The sequence below is a fragment of the Talpa europaea genome, assembly GCF_964194135.1.
Source record: "Talpa europaea genome assembly, chromosome: 9".
Taxonomy (NCBI): Eukaryota; Metazoa; Chordata; class Mammalia; order Eulipotyphla; family Talpidae; genus Talpa; species Talpa europaea.
The window spans coordinates 26,392,144-26,411,130 of NC_140076.1; the positions used below are offsets into that span (position 1 = coordinate 26,392,144).

Consider the following 18,987-nt stretch of genomic DNA (forward strand, 5'->3'; position numbering starts at 1 on the left):
ATTTGCCCCAGTGTTTCTAGTTCCAGTTAAGAATCAGGCAATAAGCCAAAGGAGCAGCAGGACCAAGAGAAAAGCTGTATCACAAGCCCTGCTCCGGAACACAACTATAAGACCCTGTTCCAAAACACAGGAGGGCATCATGTTGGGTGTCAGTGTTCAGTGCTCATTTGTGTGCCCTCCTGCATGCCCCCCCTCCCCGATTCCCTCCTGGTGGTCCAGGCTTAACCCCACCTGACTTTCACCCACTACCTGACTACAAAGTCTCCTCTCTGGCTCTCAGTGTCCTCATCAGTAAAATGGACATCATTTCTCTGGCACCTTTACGTTCCTGGAGTGCTATGTGACATAAAAGAACTCTGGAAAAGTTGTAAGTTGACTAGCTGGGGTCCCTGAGTGCTCCCCAATCTCCCATTTTGTTTCAGATGGATTCTCCTTGGTCCCAGTCCTCTAACTCTATAGGTTAGTTTAGTTCTTTAATCAATTTTTCCTGCTGAAGAGCAAAACTACATATTATCCCAAGGAATGGAGAGTATTTTTTTTCCATGACTACTTTTCAATCCAGAGCCTGGACCCTCTTCTCTGGTAGGTGGAGCCCAAAAGGGTGTGGCATGTGTGCTTCACAATGAGCGAATATTCAGTCACTGATGATGGGAGCATCCTGTGAGAGATAAATGCTGGCTGCTGAAGCTCATTTACTCACTTTGACAAGATTAGTGACTTGGAAAAATGACGAAAAAGCTACCCCTGATTTCCCCATCTCAACCCCTTAACCCCAACCAGCCTCGACCTCCTCTTCCTGCTCCTTCAGGCCCTCGTTATTCAACCCGCTTTCCTCCCCTAAACCCTAAGCCTCTTGGCCATGCCCGTGCTCCCCAGCCCCAACCACCCGTTTCCAGCCCTACCCGCTTCCCTCCTCTGACCAACGTCATCCCTCCTCTGACCAACGTCATCCCTCCTCTGACCAACATCATCCCTCCTCTGACCAACAGCATCCCTCCTCTGACCAACGGCATCCCTCCCCGGCCCCCTGCCTGCAGGGCTTCACCCCCTAGATCTGTTCCTTCCAAATCATCTGCTCGCCGCTCAGCTGACCTGCATCCCCGTTTTGGTATCTCGCCTTGCTTTTCCCTGAGTTCTTCTCCTTCCCATTCATCCTAGTTCCTTGGACTCTGGTCCTTGCTGACACCCACAGTCAGACCCGGTGAGTCCCATATCTTAGCCGGAGTGTTGGTGTCCCTACTGGAGGGACAGTTCCAGTGCAGTTCAGAATTGCCAGGACTGGATTCCCAGTGGCCTGACTCGGTAGACAGAGGATACTCAAGATGACAGCAACCAGCATTCACCCCAGAGGGTAAGTTTGGTTACCCCTATTTCACTACGTCATTTTCAGCAGCGGCCAGATCCTTATCAGCTGACCACTGTACCTCACCAACATCTGCATGCTGCCTGCACCCTCTTGGTATCCATGTCAGATGCCAGAGACAAGATCTTTTCTCAAGAGAACCTGTGTCATTTCCCCTTTCTCATCAGGCAGCCCTCATGAGCCTCTAGGTTTGTAGCTGGCTTGTCCATGGGACTTGGTCTGAGACCGCACCATAAGCCACAGGACCATTGACAGAGAAGGCAAGAAAAGTAAGGAATGGGACACATCTGATTGCACTGAAGGAGAGCAAGTCTATACTACGTTCCGGGTTAGTGAGTGAAGGAATGGGGGACCCCTGAGAAATCACACACACAGGACACAAACCCCTACTATAGATATGATGGGGCTCAAGATATTTTTGGTCATGTTCTTCCAAGACTCCACTTCCCTGCATCCTAGGATTCTAGAACCTTGCCAGGTGCTTTCTGCCCTTGAGAAATGTCTCCTGCAAGAAAAGGGAGAGGTCCTCCATTGTGCTCTCATCAAAACTCTGAAGGTTGAGCCTCTCTCTCAGTCTGCTGCTTCTACCCTAGAATGTGGGAGGAACAGAGTGTAGAAAAGCCAACAACTCTCCCCTTTCACCATTCTGCCCCATCTGCCAAATGGAGAAAGAGGATCAGAGGCTTTTCTCTTTTATTTGTGAATTTGGTAAATTGTCATGATATATTATTCTTTTTCTATATTGTTGGATGTCATTTTCTCATACTTTTGCATCTATGTTCGTGAAGGATATTTATCTCTAGTTTTCCTTTTTGTAATAATTTGTGTGGCTTTAATATCAATGCTGGCCTCATAAAATGAGTTAGAAAACACTTCTGTTTTCTGAAAGAATTCGTGTAGGATTGGTATTTTCTTCATTTCTGTGTTTGACAAAGTCTCAGGAAAAGCCATCTGGGCCTGAAGAGTCATATTGTGGGACTTATCCCATTACTAATTCACCATGTTCTCAAATAGTCTCAGAGATTAGAAGCACATTGATGACTCTGGATGACCCACGGTGAGCAGAAGCAGAAGCCCTGGGAAACACGAACGTGGAGCTGCGGTGGAAATAGATGAAACGATGGTGATTGCAATCCCTGTGCCCCTGACCTCTGCCTAACCCGATCCCTTGGACCATCGGGGTCCAGGTTGACAAAAAGTCAGTTTTGCAGGGGATAAAGAGACTCTTGATTCAAAGGTAACAAAGTGATATTTCATTTTCTTCTCCACCTTAGGAAGGCAGTAAAGACTTAGGAGGCTGCTCAAGCCTTGCTAGGAAAAGGGACCCAGACATGGCTCACAATGACAAAGTAAAGTGCTTTTCTAGCTCAGCCAGTGTGTGAGGGAACCTGTTTCTGAATGACATAAGGATTTATGTAATTTGAAGAAAATCACAGTTGAACTGGTCAATATCGAGTCAGCCAGCAAACATCAAACACCTGTATCTGTCCATAGCTCTGCCAGGTACCAGTACCTGTATCTGTCTATAGCCCTGCCAGGTACCAGTACCTGTATTTGTCTATAGTTCTGCCAGGTACCAGTACCTGTATTTGTGTATAGTTCTGCCAGGTACTGGTACTGCAGAGATGAGCCATATAGATCTCTTGTTCTCAAACAACTTAGATGTAAACAAATAAGTTCAATATTCTAGTAACTAGAATACTTGGGCTAGAGCATGACACAAAGACAAATTGGACTGGGCTACAGAAAGATTTTAAAGGATTATGTGTGAACTTGTTATAAACACTGGGTAGGTGTTCCCCAGACTGACAACAGAGAAAGCACTTTTTCCAGGCCAAGGAGCCAGAGGTTAAAGCAAGGAATCAGGAGGTATATTGCTAAGTTCTGGAAACTGCAGACTTGCCCATACAAGTGACATGTTCAACTCTGTGCCCTCAGACATCTACATGTCAGGGAACACACTGTGTCATGAGTAAATGAATTAATAAGTAAATGAATGAATAACACATTGGGAAAGACCACACCCTTTCAAGTCAAGCGTTCAGGTGCTTACTAAAACCAGGAGTGGCTCATTTCTTATGCAAGGTCTCCTTTAGGTTCTTTTAAAATAAACTGTATTATATAAGGTATCCAGAGTGGTCAAACTCATAGAATGTGAAGTGGTGGTTTCCAGGAGCCCAGGGAGGAAGGAAATGAGGAGCTTGTCATTTAATGGGCATTACAGAGTTCTGGAGATTGGTTTCACACGGTGAATACCCTTAACACTAATATGCATTACTAAAAAACATTAAGATGGTAAATTTTATGTTATACATATGTAATTTTTTTTCTTCAATAAACCATTCAACAAGTCGCGTCCATTAGAATCCCCGTTGCCTGGCAACAGTGTGGCGACAGCTTGGCTTGGCGTTGCCTGGAGACGGTTGGAGGCCTGGCACCGAGCAGGCTGGGAGACTCCGGCCAGCGTGAAAGAGGGCAGCGCCGACAAGGCAATGGCCACACACCACAAGAAGGAGGTCGTAGATGAGGTCCACCATAACCAGATCTTGCGTGAATTGTACCTCAAAGAGCTACGAACCCAAAAACTGTACACAAAGTATCACGTGAACCCTCTACGCAAGGGTGAGAGCACTGTTGGATGCAGGCAAAGAGGGAAGGAAGCAGTAGGGGGAGCCAGACAGAGCAATGTGGGAGATGCCTTCTCGAACTCAACCCCTTTGTAGACTTCAGCCTTTGTAGACTTGGGGGTGGGAGTGGTTCTTGCCCCACGTCAGATCAATGTATTAAAAGTATAAAATGCACTCATCTTGCAATTAAATACTATTTTAGTTACACTTAATATTGAAAGACTTATCTGATTTTGCTTTTTAAAGTAATTATATTTTGCAGGATTTTGTTTCGTTTTGCTTTGTTTTTATCTTAAAGATTAAATTTATTTATTTATTTATGCATGCAAGATCTAGGGTATAGGCCAGAGATAAGAGGGTGAGAAGATTCACCAGAGACAGAGTGGGGAGCAGAACTGGCAGATTGACTGAAATGCACTGTTGAGAGGAGGAGAGGGCAAGACAGGAGAGGTCTGCTGCGCCACATAGGTTAATCCCTGGCTGGGATCCATCTTATGCCACAGTGGCTGGAGATAGCTTGATAGCACTGAGACTTTAACCCCTGCACCACCAGGGAGGCCCATGTTTTGCTTTGTTATTAGTAAGCTAAAGTTGGTGGGGGGAGTTGTTGTTTAGTGTGACTGAGGAATGGATTTTTAATTGCCTTTCGTTTTAATAACTTCAGTTCAAATAGTCACATGTGGCTGGTCACCACAATATTGCACACTTGTTACTGTGATGTAAGGTCCTCAAGAGCCGTATGTGTTCCTTAGTACCCAGCACAACACCTGACATGTGACAGACACTCAGCAGTGTGGGGTGTCAGCCTAAGGTGGGTCTCAAAGAGGGATGGCATTAACTCTAACGTGCACCTGTGATGCTGTTTTTTCTCTAGTTCACACAATTACCAGGAAACCCATGTCTTGGCATGATAATCTGGAGGAACCTGCAGATGGTAAGTACTGGATTTGACAGTACCATTGAGATAGAGCACAGGTAGGCGGCTGAATGGAGACTCCTTGGGGCAAACATCAGTTCCCTGCTTTGATCATCTGAAAACTGGACTCCTACTAGCCAGACTCATAAGAGGTTAATATATTCAACCATACTGCCAGCTTATTAACTTCCAATCCAAAAGAAATATTCCTAAAGGCCTTACCATGATTAATATGACCCATTGGGGCAAAATAAGGCAATATCAGGACTTATATTTGTTTACTTCTATGTATCAAGAATTATGTAGGCATTCATTCATTCATCAAACATCTGGCTGTTACAGCACAGGTTCTAGAGCCGTATTGAGTTCAAATTCTATTTTTTTTTTTTATGTCTCTGAGCCTCTCAGGGCCATTATGAGGATTCAACAGATAATGCTAGTGCAGAGAACAGTACATGGTGATTAGGAAATATTAAGTTATTCTTATTATTACCATGTCACTATGATGGGGCCAACAGACTGGAGGTGCGGAGAGAGGATGTGGGCAAAGGACCTCACAACACAGTGAAGGAGACAGAGAAGTAAGAAATAAGTAAATAGTAAGATTGGTATGACAGCAGCGTAGTACACAAGTGCCTAAGTCAGGCAGTGCAGTTCTGGGAAGTCCTCTTGGAGGTGATAAGGTGGTGAGGTGTGGAATATGTCAGGCATAGAAGATTGTGGAAGAACACTTGTATGGAGAAGCACACAAATGAGAGACACCATACAGTCTGAGAACTATAGCAGTTGGGCATGACCTCAGTGCACAGGTGATCAAGAGAGAGGGAGTGAGGGGAGAGAGGTATTTGATGGGAAGCCTAATCCATCCTGGCCAGCTCTCTTCCTTCCACTCTGCCTTATTAGAGCAGAGTTTGATGGAGGAAGGATGTAGGATTATAGAGTAAGACAAAATGGGAGTGGGGGATCCCGTAGCACCGTGGAGACAGACAAGTGAACAGACTAATAGAATGCTGTCAAAGGACACAGATAACTACCGGATATAATCTGTGGGAAGAGCTGGGAACTAGCACAATAAGGAAAGCAGCTGGTGGTGAGGGTGTTTTGAAAACCAGGCGGGAGTTTATTCCCAGCTGCCTTATTTTGAGGATAAACTGGGCCCAATGTTAGGCCCTAAATTCATATCCTTTTGCTCCATTCTCAGTCATCTTGCTGAGGTGGATATTTTCCTCCCATTTTACAGATGAGCAAAGTGAGGCCCCAGAACCATTAAACCACCTGACAGGCTAGTAGTTGGAAGGGTCAGGAGTGTGGGACTATAAAGTCCAAGTCCTCCTGTTGTCAAACTGCTTCTCTCAAAGGGAGATAGGGCAGAAATTAAAAATGAAAGTTTTGAAGTCCCAGGCCTGTGTCAGCAGTCACACATGCATACAACACAGTGGGGTCTAATCTCACTCCTTGCAGCTCTCCTCCTCACTCTTGAGCAGCCACAACTACACTGACCAAACTGGCTCCTGCCTCAGGGTCTTTGTTCTTGCTGCCTGCAGTGTACTTCTCTGCACACTGAGGCCTCCCCTTACCATCGTATCTACAGTAGGAGCCGTGAACCCTGCCTGCGTCTTTCCCTACCCCCTTCTTCACAGCTTCTATCACTGTCTACCATCATGAGGTTCATCCCACCAACATGACAAGCTGCAGAAGAGCAGGGACCACATCTGACTCTGCTCTGCCTCCAGGACACACAGAACCACCCAGCATGGAGTTTGTGCTCAATGAATACTTGCTGAAAGATGAGGCAGACACCCCTTGTGAGGCCTAGGCAAGCCTCTGAGAGGCCCCTAAGGACAATATGACCAGAGAAAGGGCCAAGAATCACTGTTGGGCCCAAAGCCTGACTCCTTCCAACTCATGCCTCCTCTCCCAGCCAGGTTTCTCAATCTCATCCACCATGCAGCCCAGGGACCAACGAGAAAATATGAGGAGACACAGACGGAAAGCCAAGAAATCGGATGGGACTCAGAACCCTTGGTAGGTGTGGCTCCTTTACTCAGGAAGCATGGAAGCAGTACAGGAGTACAGGTGTAAGAGGAGGAGGGTCTGGGGCCAGACTGCCTAGGTTCAGCCTCTGGCTACCGCTTCTGGCTGTATGACCTGGGCTAGGTTACTAAGCTCTTTTGTGACTCAGTTCCCTTGTTGTAAAATGGAGATTTTACAGTACTTGTAAGATTGTGATGAGGATTAAATGAGGTGTTTGTGACATGCTTAGAACAGTGCCTGGCGCATAGTAAATACTGTGTTAAGTGTTGATTAAACAAAGGCTGCTGCTGACAGCCTGAATTTGCTCCACCAGTTATCAGTGGGCTGATTAGGACATGTCACTTATCTCCATGTCCTGTCCCCTCCTCTGTAAGTGGGAGTGTTAGTCACAGTACTCACCCCATTTGATTGGGAAGACACCATTTGCTCTAAATGCACTTGGGTATCCAGCTTAGTGGCTCTGAAGCCAAAAGCCCAAGTTCAGGTTCAACTACTTCCTAACAGTGGTATGTGAATGTCTGTTAACCTCCATTTATCCACCTTAACATAAGATGCAGCCCTAAAAGATAATTATGCTGGATGGAATTTCAGAGTGGTATGGTTGGGGGCAGTGAGGCTTGATCAGTCCTGACTTGACTTCAGGCTCCCAGCCCCTTGACAGGACTTCACTCCAATAGGCTGAGTACCCCCAACTCCAATACTGGGGTGCTAGGGAAGCCACACTCAATGAATACCTCTCAGCCTCTAGTCTCCTAGTTATATTTGTTCCAAGTGTTTGCTTTAAGGTTATTCATTGCACAGTGTAGCTTCTGTAAGATTTTTGTGTGAGAGGGGCTATTCTTAGTTGTCTGTGTAACTACTTCAACGGAATTCATTCTTTCAATAAATATGTATGGAGTCCCTACTATGTGCTAGATCCCGTTCTAAGTGCTGGGGGTAAAGCAGTGACTTAAACAGGTACAGCACCTTCCCTCAAGGACTGTATATTCTGGGAGTGAAGGGTAAAGTGAAAAGTAATTTAAGTCTCCAGGTTTACCTGTTTTCAAACCCCAGTTTCCCTCCACCCTCACTGGCTCCTAATACCTGCATTCGCCTCTTTAGATCAACCAGGACCGCAGTGATCGCAGGTTGAACCACTTCCGGGTCTACAATGACATCACTCTGTACAAAGCGAAAATGTGGAGCTTGGGAGAAGATGATCGCCACAAGTAGCATCCCAGCAGCCCCTGCTGTTCATGCCTGAAGTACGTCCTCCCAACTTAAATAAAAATAACTTCAAAACCTCAGTTTGACATAACCTATCCTGGGTCTCCTATTTCTCATGTCTGCCCAAGTCCACTAGTTCAGTTCTTTAATCTTACAAACTAGTGGGAGAATTCCCACTAGTTAAAGGCAGCTTACAATTATCTTGTTTCTCCAAATACCAAAAAAAAAGCATAATACAGGTATAAATAAGGTATAAGGTACGACGCCACAATGGGATAGGAAAGAAACATTAGCAACCAAGGAAACAGAGGGCATTTAATGGAAATATGCTGGAAAGTGGAGGAGGAAACCACGCCCCCAGAGCTGTGGAGAGTTCAGGACTCCAAGACAGTGGGGTGTGAATCAGGGGACTGAAAATGGACACGAGGAGTGAGACCCTCTCCAAACACACCAGAGCCAGTATCTCTCCCCACAGAAGTCTGTGGGGACTTGACGAGGTTGTCTTCAAGCAATGGGGAAAGTCCAGGGCTCAGGGACTCCAATAAAACACGGGTAACTGTGAGGGCAAGGCTGAAAACAAGTTGAACCCTAGCCCAGACAGATCGCATTTTTACCCTGGCTTTGAAGCTGGTGGGTTTGTCTAAAGACTCCCACCTAGTACCATTTGCAAGTCTGTAAAGAAAGTCAGAGAACTTCTAGACTGCTGGTGGCAAGGGTGAAGGGAACAAAAGGAAGCATTTTTTAAAAAGCCAAAACTATATTTCATTTTCTGAGTCATACACTGCTCTGTAGTCATTATAAGAATAAAGGGATGAAAAAAGAGCAACTGAAGAATAAAGAACTCTTAGCCAATAGTGTGAAAAATGAGGACTGTAATAAAATGTCGAGAAAAAATAATTAAGAAATCTTTAAAGTGAGCTAAAAATACAAACTTAGGAAGCAGTACCTGCATCATTCTTGGGGAAGATCCACATCAACTACAATAAACTTCAGAAATGCAAGGGAATTTAAATTCCCTTCTTAGACAACATGGAAATGGTATACAGCTAAAAAAGGTATAAACTATAAGGGAAGAAAAAAATGGAACCCAGGTAGTAGTGGCCAAGTCTAGAAGGTTTGAGAGGACACAGTTGTAAAAGGGACCTAGGTTGTACCAGGAAAATTATAAGGTGGATAGAAAGACAAGGCACTAGGAAAGAAATAAGGATGTAGAAGGGAAATTAGACACACACAACAAAATAAAATGATGACCAACTCAGATAAAAACTACCACAAAGGAAGTTTTATCACAGTACGCCTAGCTCTAAACTGATTGGTGTTTAAACAATCATACAATATAAAACACTGATTTCTGATTTATCTGAAACTGTGATAGTAGTATTACTATTGTAAAAGTAACATCTCCATCTTTTAGTCTTAGAGTTTTCAACCAAAGATATATGTTTGAAAATTTTCTTTAGTTTATTAAAAAAAAATTTTTACCAGAAAAAAAAAAATTGGTAACCAAACACCAGAAGGAATCCAATTATACTATGACATCACAAGCCTTCATCCTGTTTCTTGGTTCTCTGTATAAAAAGATGCTGCTTCCTTAGCGTGCTCTGCTCTTCATTTTCTCTCTTGTCCGTTTTCCAGGTCTCTTCTACAGAAAAAGAAACACAGGTGTGATCACCTAGCAGCCTGGCCCTCTGCCCCAGAGTCAGGGTGCACAAGCAGGTAGGAGCAGGGTGCTGACCAGGCCCTCACTGCCCAAGGGCTCACTTACATTTGATCCTTTCTTCCCAGGCCTCTTGAGGCCCTTGTCATGAGCCTTCTTGGCCCGGAAACTGGACACATCGTTGAAGCTCTCACGCGTATTCCACTTGGAGCCTTTCTTCTTTCCACCAAAACCAAACTTCTGGTTTTTATAGCGTCGTTTGGCGTTGGGACTAGGGAAAAAAAGGGGTCTTGCTGGTTACCCACACACGGCAAATCCTGAGGGGACTTCTGGCTCCACAACACTTCCAGCTACCTGTCTGCCTACAGAGCCCCTTGGACACTATGCCGCTCAGAATGTCACCCTTGCCTCTTCGTTCTTACTCCACAAACTGCTCAGACAAGCATATTGATTTCTGGTTTTAACCACCAGAGAAGGAAAACAAAGCAAGAAGTAGGAGAGGACCCACATATACCATGTGGCTCCCCACTTATCTTTGGAACAAAGATCTTTTCAACTAAATTTTGCTAAATTTTTTGCTGTTTTTATTCCTCTCAAGGATATCTGTATCTCACTATCCCTATATTACTGGTATACATACAATAAATTTAAATGTAATAAAATTTAGAACTAGTTATCTTACAGGAATCTCAAATTCAGCACATCCAAAATCAGCCATCATACCCCACCTCCTGTTTATATGCCCTGACTTGAGGGTGGTGGTACAACATCTTCCCAGACACCCAGGCTAGGAGCCCAGGAGTCAACCTAGACTCTTCCTTCTTTCACTCTCCACACCCCATTCAATTACTGAGTCTTCCTTATTTAACCTCTTGAATATTTCTTCAATCCATTTTCCCTTCTCTAGCCCCATTATCACTTTCAGGTCATTACCACTGCTCATCTGGAATTCTATAACAGTCCCCTAGTCAATTTCCCTACCTCCTCCAAGTCTATCCCAAGTACCACTTAATTTTTTAAAACATGAACAAGATCTGTTCATTATTTTGAGTGAAGCCCACCGTTATTGCCGCACTGCCTACTGGATAAATTCCAAGCTTCTCAGCAGGCCAGACAAACATGGCCTCCAGGCATTGGCCTAAGTCCCCTCTGGCCACATCTCACCTCCTCACCCTGTATTCCCAGTGATACCAAATACTACTGTTCCTCACATACAAACTTGCTGTTCTAATCTCTGTTTTTGCTCATTTATGTTCTTTTTCTTCCCCAAACCTGCTTTTCTCCTATTTTCCTGGTTAGTTCATACTTTTCAGGCTAAGCTCATGGGAGCCAATTCCCAGACCCTGCTCCCCAGATGAAGTCAATATTTCTAAAACATGCTTCCATACGACTCCCTACATGCCTCCATCAGAGCATTTACTACTATTCTATGTGGAAATCATCCTTTCCCACAGGCCAGGGATGCAGGTATGCATAAAGGTGAACGAAAAGGAACAATAATAGCATTCAACATCATGGCACAGTATTATCTTCAACTTACCAGGAGGCCATGAGACAGGCTCATTTCCATAGATGAGGCAATTAACATTAGAAAGGTAAAGTAACTTGTTCAAAGTCCCCTTCCAATGGAGTAGCAGGCTCAGATCTGAAACCTCAGCCTGTACTAGCCATCAACTGTGAGGTGGGGAATCAACTTTTACTGAACATTCACTTAAAATGTGTCCTGGAATCGTCTCACTTTAACGTTCAAAGACTGATGGCGGCTAAAAGGCCCATCACGGAGGTCTCTGGGCCCTGGCTGCCGGCAGCAGCCACACACTTCTCACTGAGGTTGCTACTTGTGGAGGCCCCACTGTACCCAGGAACTGCTTGTCCAGCACACACTCCAAAACAAAACAAAACTGAAACACTTCATACCCCTTCTTCATCTTCTGGCCTTTAGCGCCTTCCTTCGTGCCCCGTGCAACAGGTTTCTGATCTCCCTCAAGGAAATCCAGTTTATCAGAGAAGCCTGGGAGTGAATAAGTACCATGATCAGTGCCACTGTCTATCAGCTTCAACTTTTAAATAAAGTTGCCAATTAACTGAATCAATTTTAAGAGATACATTTTGCTCCCCACACCGTTCCCAAACCTTAGGTCCAATAGTTCCCAACCAATCAAGGCCTCAAGCCCTGTGTCAGAATTAATTCTAAGGCAGCCAGTGTCCCCACCTCTCCCCCACATGCTTTGGAGAGAGATGTACTTACCTTTCTGATATTTCTTAATTGCAGTCATCATATGTGCTTTCTCCTGTTGCCTCTTTTGAAGAACCTCTGTTTGCACCTGAGACAAGGACACAGGACTATTACCCCACCCCAAAGCATCACCTCCAGTGTCTACCTTCTCTCAGTAATGATACTGACAAAACCACTACCACTAAATATTTACTAGCTGCGAAAACTATGCTAAGGCTCTGAGAATATTCTTAGTTAATCTTCACAACAACCCAGTGAAGAACCATCCCCCCAATCAAAGCACAAAGAGGTTAAGTTAACCTGCCAGAGTCAGAGGGAAAAGTACAGAGCTGGTATTTACACCCAAGTGGTCTGACTCCAGAGGTACACTCTTACCCCATTACAAAATCCTGCTACAAAACTGCAGCAAATCATTGTTAGGTCCACACCCAATTCACCCCATTAATTATATTTAGGCAGACTAAAGATCTAATTTATTGTCACTAGGCATGAAAGTACAGTCTGCCCTCTACATTCAAGGGTTCTGAATACTCAGATTAACTAAATGAGGATCAAAACTACATACTATGCAGTTATACCTATGTACAGATTTATTTTATTAATCCTTAAAAATATAACAACCACTTAACATAGCATTTATATTGTTTTAGGTGTTATGAACTATCTAGAGAAGATTTAAAGTACGTGGGCAGATGCAAGTAGCATACACCATTTTATATATAAGGGACTTGAATATCCAAGAATTTTGGCATCCACAGGGATCCTGGAATGAATCCCCTGTAAATCCTGAGATGATTACATGAAAAAAGGGGCTTGGGGTGGGCAAAAACAATCCCTCCAAAAAACAAAACAGGAAAGCTTTCAGGAAAAAAGAAGACATTTCCGCTCTAATGTAGGCTTTCTCAATCTCAACACTACTGAAATCTGGGCAGGATAAGTCTTTGTTGGGAAGTAGACACCCTGGGCATTGTAGGCGGTTCAGGGTCCTCCCCGCCAAGACGTGACAACCAAAACTGTGTCCTGGCATTGCCAAATGTCCCCTGGTGGGCAAATTCAGCTCCAGTTGAGAAAAGCTGCCCTAAGGTTTCCCCATATTACTGACAGAAGCAGTGAAAGAATAGGCCCGACTTTTTCTTTGATATATTAGATATGTTAGATAAATTGCCCACTTTTTTTTTTTAAAGAGTTATTTATTTATACAAGCACTGGGTACAGTCAGAAGTGCGGGAGGGTGAGAGAATTCACCAGAGCCAAAGAAGGGAACAGAACTGGCAGAGTGACGAAATACACTGCTAAGGGGAGCAGCGGGCATGGCAGGAGAGGTCTGCTCGCCATATGGGATCCTCACCAGTGGCCCGGAATCAAACTAGCGTTGCAGAGGCTGCGGGCAGCTTTGCAGCCCAGCGCTCAACTGCTGCGCCACCAGGGGAGGCCAAAATTGCCCACATTTTTAAGGTGATCTCAGCACCTACCTCCAGATCAACTCAATAGAGAGAAGAGTTCTGCAGAGGACAGGACACTACCACACTCTTCCTCCACTGAACACCCATCAGTGAAATGACTCCAAATGTGGAGAGCAGTTCAGCATTCCGTATCTTAAGTTTTATGTCCAAAACACTGACAGTTTTAACACCCAAGCTGATCCTCCTCGAACTTATTTCTTTCCACAACCCTAACTTTAATTTCTTTCATCTTCTTTATTAGAGGATAACGAAATAAAAAAGAAAAACTAAAAGAGGTTTCATGGTATGCCTGCTCTGGCTTTACATTAGAGTTCATCTATACCTAGTTCAAACACAGGTGCCATTTTTTCTCTCAGACTGGATGACAATAATATGATTCCTTCAAGGACTTTAAATCATCTATGCCAGTGATTCTCAAATCAGAATCACCTGAGGAACTTTTTGGGTAAAGAAGTTTAGAAATCTGTGTTGAAAGTTCCCCAGGGTGATTTTATTGCGAGGTCAGCTTTAGAAACCTCAGATCTTCACTTAACTCTTCCAGCTGAAGCCCAGACACGTGACTGACTAGCCTGTAGTTACCATGCTACTCCTGGTGACATAACAAGTGTTGAGGAAAGATTGTGCTGTGGACATTGGTGTGTGGTACGTGCACATACACAATCAAACACACACAGTTTATAAAATAACAGACCAGACCAAACACCACAGGGCACGGAACCAAATCAGACAGCAATCTGGTCTGACAAATGCACTCGGCCTCCTCTTCCCATGCATTTTCCTCCTCACCTTCTTTCCATACTTCCTGAGTGCTCGCAGTTGCTTAGCCTTTTCAGACTTCTCCATGGCCGCCTGTTTAGCCTGCAGTTTCTGTCGAATCTAAAACACAAAGTATTGTCAGCTTATGATATTTGAATCTGGGATTACCGTTGAAGGTGCCCTAGAGTAGGGGACAGATAGCCCCAGTTCTGCAAAACCAGTGTTCAAAGGAACCTTGTAAAGTCATCTACTCCAACCCCTGTCTTTAATATCTGACGACAATGAGGCCCAAAGGTGAGCACTTTACCCAAGATACCAAAAGTACCAGAATGGAGCTAGAACTTGAAAGCCATCTTCTCTCGTCCAGTGTGCTGCTTGTTCCATTATACAAAATAGCCTACTTGTAGTTTTGTCAGGAGACACTAACTTTTCCCCATTCCTACTATCCACAAACTGAAGTTAAGCCAGTATGTAGTCTCAGTTCCTTTCTCCAATATATCACATACACAATAAAGACCCAAAATGATATCCGGTACCTAGCCTTTCCATCAAACATATGCATGTCAGTGAAAGGAAAAGCTGGTGTCAATGCAGATGTACGGAGATGTGTGTGGGCATCTCTAGATTAGCTTCCCTGTGTAGCAGTGAGACCAGAGCGCCCTAAAATACAGCTTGGGACCAAGGGAATTGTTTTAAATATAGCTTGAATTGGAAATTCTCTTCTTCCCAAAGTTAAGTGAAAGTCAAGTTCAACCTAGCTTTAAATTTTACTACATCTGAACCATTCATATATGAATCCCCTCATTTTACAAAATAGAAAACCGTGGCCCAGAGGAAAGGAACTGACTACAAGTCATAGCACTGATCCCTGGGCAATGGCAGGCAAGAACTGTAGTCTTCTCTATACACCATGCCAGTTAGGAAATGCAAGGCCCACACTTGTGACAATACTTTCCTCCCCATAATTGTATTTATCTAATTCACTGATGTATTCATCAAATTGGTGATCAGCATTGAGTCTGAAAGACAACATTCTCTATTACTGGGCTTATACCTATCTTTTTAAAAATCTTACAGGAGATAAACCAGCAGGATATACTTAAGTACAAAGCCTCAGCCTTCCAGAGAAAAATATTTCCTGTTCCTTACCTTCTGCATCTGCTGGTCAGTCTTGGCCATCTCTGCAAAATAATCAGTGGGCCGCTTGGTAGGGACTTTGAGCTGATGGAGGCGAGGCAATACTGTAAGCACTGCAGCCTGGGCCTGACGGTAGCTAAGGATGTAAGACAAAGTGTGAAATAAGCTAAAGGAGCAAGATCTTGACTCCTTCTGTCTCTCATGAGTTAAGGGCAGAAGGACTTTCAACATCTGACCTCCACCATGAACAAACATACAAAACTGGATTAAAACTTCATTAACTTGGTATCTAGAAGAAATTTAACTGAACATTCATTTTTAAAAGTGGGAGGGACATATTGCTAAAAATAAATTACTAGTTTAAGAGAATGATCACTGAAAGTACCCATTAACTTACAAACTAATGCCAACTATCAATTCTTTAGTTACTAAAAATAGTCCGTGACAACTTTCCACAAGCAAATTTTTCTTCTAATAACAAAAATATTTTTAAAAGAATATAACAAAATAAAAGCAGCTAGACTTTGAATTGTGGCTAGTAAACAAAGCGGCTCTTCTGTCAACCAGGGAAAATCTGTGTGTCTTGGTAGTCAAAAGAAGCCTTCCTGCTTACTCCCACAGGTATGAGGCCTTCTGAGAAGTACAAATTGGCTACTTCCCCCTCCCAATTCTCTAGCAGAAAGACCCATCCTCAGCTTTTCCCACATTTGAAAACATACATACAAGCTCATCTCGCGCTGGAAGTCATCTTCTGGATCAACAGCTTTCTGGTCCTTATTCTGAGGTCTTGTTTGAGATCCACTGATTTCCGGCACGGGACCCAGGGTGACATCAAGCCTTTCAACCCATTCCAGATCCCGTTTGAATTCAGTCAAACAGTGCTTCAGGCCATTCTAGGAAATTCAGACACTGGGCTCACAAAAGGGGACCAGAAGGAGCCCTGCGTGTCTCTCCCAAGCCCAGAGTGCTAGGCCAACAAACACAACGCCGGTTCCCAGATAATTGACCTTGGCAATGCGTAGTCTTTCTTGGGAGAATTCAACCTCCCGAGCTCAACAGTGCCCGGCTCACATCCCATAACGAGTACGCCCCGACCTCGCGCCCCCTGAGCTCACCACGTCGTTCACCGCCTTCTTCGGCCCCTCTAGCACGACGTTGAGGCCCGGCTTCAGCAGCCCTCGGGAAAACGCATCCTGCAACTGCAAGACACTATCGGCGGTCAGGACCGGAGGAGCAGTGTCCCCGCCCCCGCGCGCATCCCCGCCAGCTCGCCGACACCTACCTCTCTGTCAGTGACAAGCGACTCATCCGAATCCGACTCCGAACCTGACAGCGGGGGAGTGTCCATCTCGCAGCACGCTCGCTTAACACCTAGCGGGGCAAGCGGGGGGGCGCGAGGCCCGCGCGGCGGAAAAGGGTGCCTCTCGCCGGGGCGGCCTGCCTTCAGCCCCCACTTTCAAGCCGCGAATCCACGTGGACTCGAGCCGCACCAGCTCCAGCTACTCACCGCGGCGGCGGAGCTTTTTCAAGAGGGACTTCCGCTTCCGGTTTCAGACTCACGCTTCCGGTTAGTCGTTGCTATAGAAACCGCTCCGGCGTTTGAAAGTGCCCGGGTTGCTTCGGATCGGTAGGGCTAGTATCCCTGCATACAAGTGCGGCCTGGTGACTCAGAGTGGACGTAAAAGGTGGGAACGAGTACCTGGGGCCTTCTGGAGGAGCAGGAAGCTGCGAGGGAGCAAAGGGGAGAAACGGGGACCGCGGGGGGATGGGTGGGGGCCGGAGAGTGGAGGGGGCTCAGTGGGCGGGGCCGTGGGCGGGACGAGGTTGTGAGGGGCGGGGCTATGGGCGTGGCCGGGGCGGCGAGGGGCGGGGCTTGCTCCTCACCACTCTGACCTCAGCGCTTGCTCTTTGACAGAACGCCTCAGTGGGACACCATGTCCACTGTAGTAGCTCAGACGTTGCATGTTTTTGGTTTTCGAGCCCACGTGGCCAACAATGTCTTCTTCTTCGATGAACAGATCATTATATTCCCTTCAGGAAATCACTGTGTGAAGTACAATGTGGATCAGAAATGGCAAAAATTCATTCCAGGTAAAACCCTTTCCATCATGATACTTGCATTCACCTTAAATGCCAAATATAAGTCTGTACTTTCTGAAGTTTGTAAATGCCAGATTTCTGAAGTTTGTAAATGCCAGATATAATCCCCTAATTCCAACATGACAGTGAAATGAAATGTTTTGAACCAATTTGAATATACAGTGTTTTATCAATATAGAAGGAAGAAATGTCTGCTTTGCATTAACATGCATATTAATCACACAATCACACATGCACAGATAAAAATCTCATGTAAAAATGTTCATTTAAAAGTGCTTTTTTTTTTCCACTGTGATTTATTGGGAAAAAATTAAAGAATCTCTATTCATGCATCTTCAATATCATTGTGTTTGTGGTCCCTAGGGCCACTTTTTGGGTGGTCTAACACAGTTTTCCAGAGTACACCACCTTCATTCAGTGCATTTTGAATCCAAGTCTGATGAACACACTGGTGATTTTCTTCCAAGTCACAAATAATCATTTGTTGTTACACTTGTTTTTGCTAGTCCTGTTGATGATGTACACAATTTCCAAGGTGTAATTTTTAACTACTCTTTGGTGTATCAACATGTTGTATATTTACATATACATGTGTAACAGTGTATACTGCATATATGTAGTTTTTCAAGGGTAACAAAATGAAGTTCTGTGAACCCACTGCCCAGGACCGGAAGTAGAATACTCTAGTTCCAGTGTTTCTCCCTGCTTGCATTCTTCCCACCACACATACACACAGAACAGCCTCATACTCTGTCCTAGACTTTGTAAGTATTCCCTTATTTCTCCATATAGTTTTACCACATATATATGTGACTTTGCATAAGATTTAGTTTTGTTTTTGCTATTTGCCTTCTTCATATAAATGTAATCACACTATATATTCTGTGACTTGCTTTTGTTCAACATCATATGTTTGAGACTTATGCATTTTGACACATATTAACAGAGTTCTTTTTATCACTATATAGTATTCTACTCTGCAAACTAATTTCTCAAATATACTTATCCATTCTCTTAAGACCTTATTTTGAGAGTTATTTATATTTTCTACTTTTCAAAAAAATATTTTTATTTTTATTACAGTAACATTGGTTTATAATACTGTATATGATTCAGAGGCATCCCCATTCACACCTTTTAAAAAGCATGTTACTACACCACACCCACCACCAAGCCACCCATCATCCTCTGTCCTAGTCCACTGGGCTCCCTTCTCTCCTTCTCCCCTCTGAAAGCCTCAACTCTAATCAGATTTCTGAACTTTGTTTTGGTGTGGTTGGTCCCTAGGTTTTATTCTTCTGTAGTCCATGTCTGAGTGAAATCATCTGAGTATTTGTCTTTCTCCTTCAGACTTACTTTGCTTAGCATAAACCCCTCCAGTTCCATCCATGTTGTTCCAAATGGCAATATTTCATCTTTTTTAATGACTGAGTAATATTCAGTTGTGTAATACACCACATCTTATTAATTCACTCTTCTGTCATTGGGCACT

At 44.3% G+C, this 18,987-nt stretch overlaps 3 protein-coding genes across 3 annotated transcripts in view; 2 read left to right on the forward strand and 1 right to left on the reverse strand.

Moving 5' to 3' along the window:
- Positions 1–3,855: 3,855 nt before the first annotated feature.
- Positions 3,856–8,152, forward strand: CFAP144 (cilia and flagella associated protein 144; the record flags this gene model as incomplete). The annotated part of the gene is made up of 4 exons (XM_084243042.1): positions 3,856–3,985; positions 4,865–4,924; positions 6,828–6,931; positions 8,042–8,152. The coding sequence occupies 4 exons, from the start codon at positions 3,856–3,858 to the stop codon at positions 8,150–8,152; spliced, it is 405 nt and encodes a 134-aa protein (XP_084099168.1).
- Positions 8,153–9,460: 1,308 nt separating this feature from the next.
- On the reverse strand, positions 9,461–16,752 carry EBNA1BP2 (EBNA1 binding protein 2). The gene is made up of 9 exons (XM_084243732.1): positions 16,678–16,752; positions 16,511–16,594; positions 16,119–16,288; positions 15,408–15,531; positions 14,289–14,378; positions 12,052–12,127; positions 11,721–11,814; positions 9,912–10,074; positions 9,461–9,788 (listed from the first exon to the last, which is right to left on the reverse strand). The coding sequence occupies exons 1-9, from the start codon at positions 16,741–16,743 to the stop codon at positions 9,738–9,740; spliced, it is 918 nt and encodes a 305-aa protein (XP_084099858.1). The 5' UTR covers positions 16,744–16,752; the 3' UTR covers positions 9,461–9,737.
- Positions 16,753–17,329: 577 nt separating this feature from the next.
- CFAP57 (cilia and flagella associated protein 57) overlaps positions 17,330–18,987 on the forward strand; it is a gene marked incomplete at both ends in the record, with an annotated part of 45,956 nt that continues 44,298 nt past the window's right edge. Inside the window, one exon of the mRNA XM_084242288.1 lies at positions 17,330–17,486. Within this exon, the coding sequence (XP_084098414.1) occupies positions 17,330–17,486 (157 nt within the window). The remainder of the gene's footprint in view (positions 17,487–18,987) is intronic.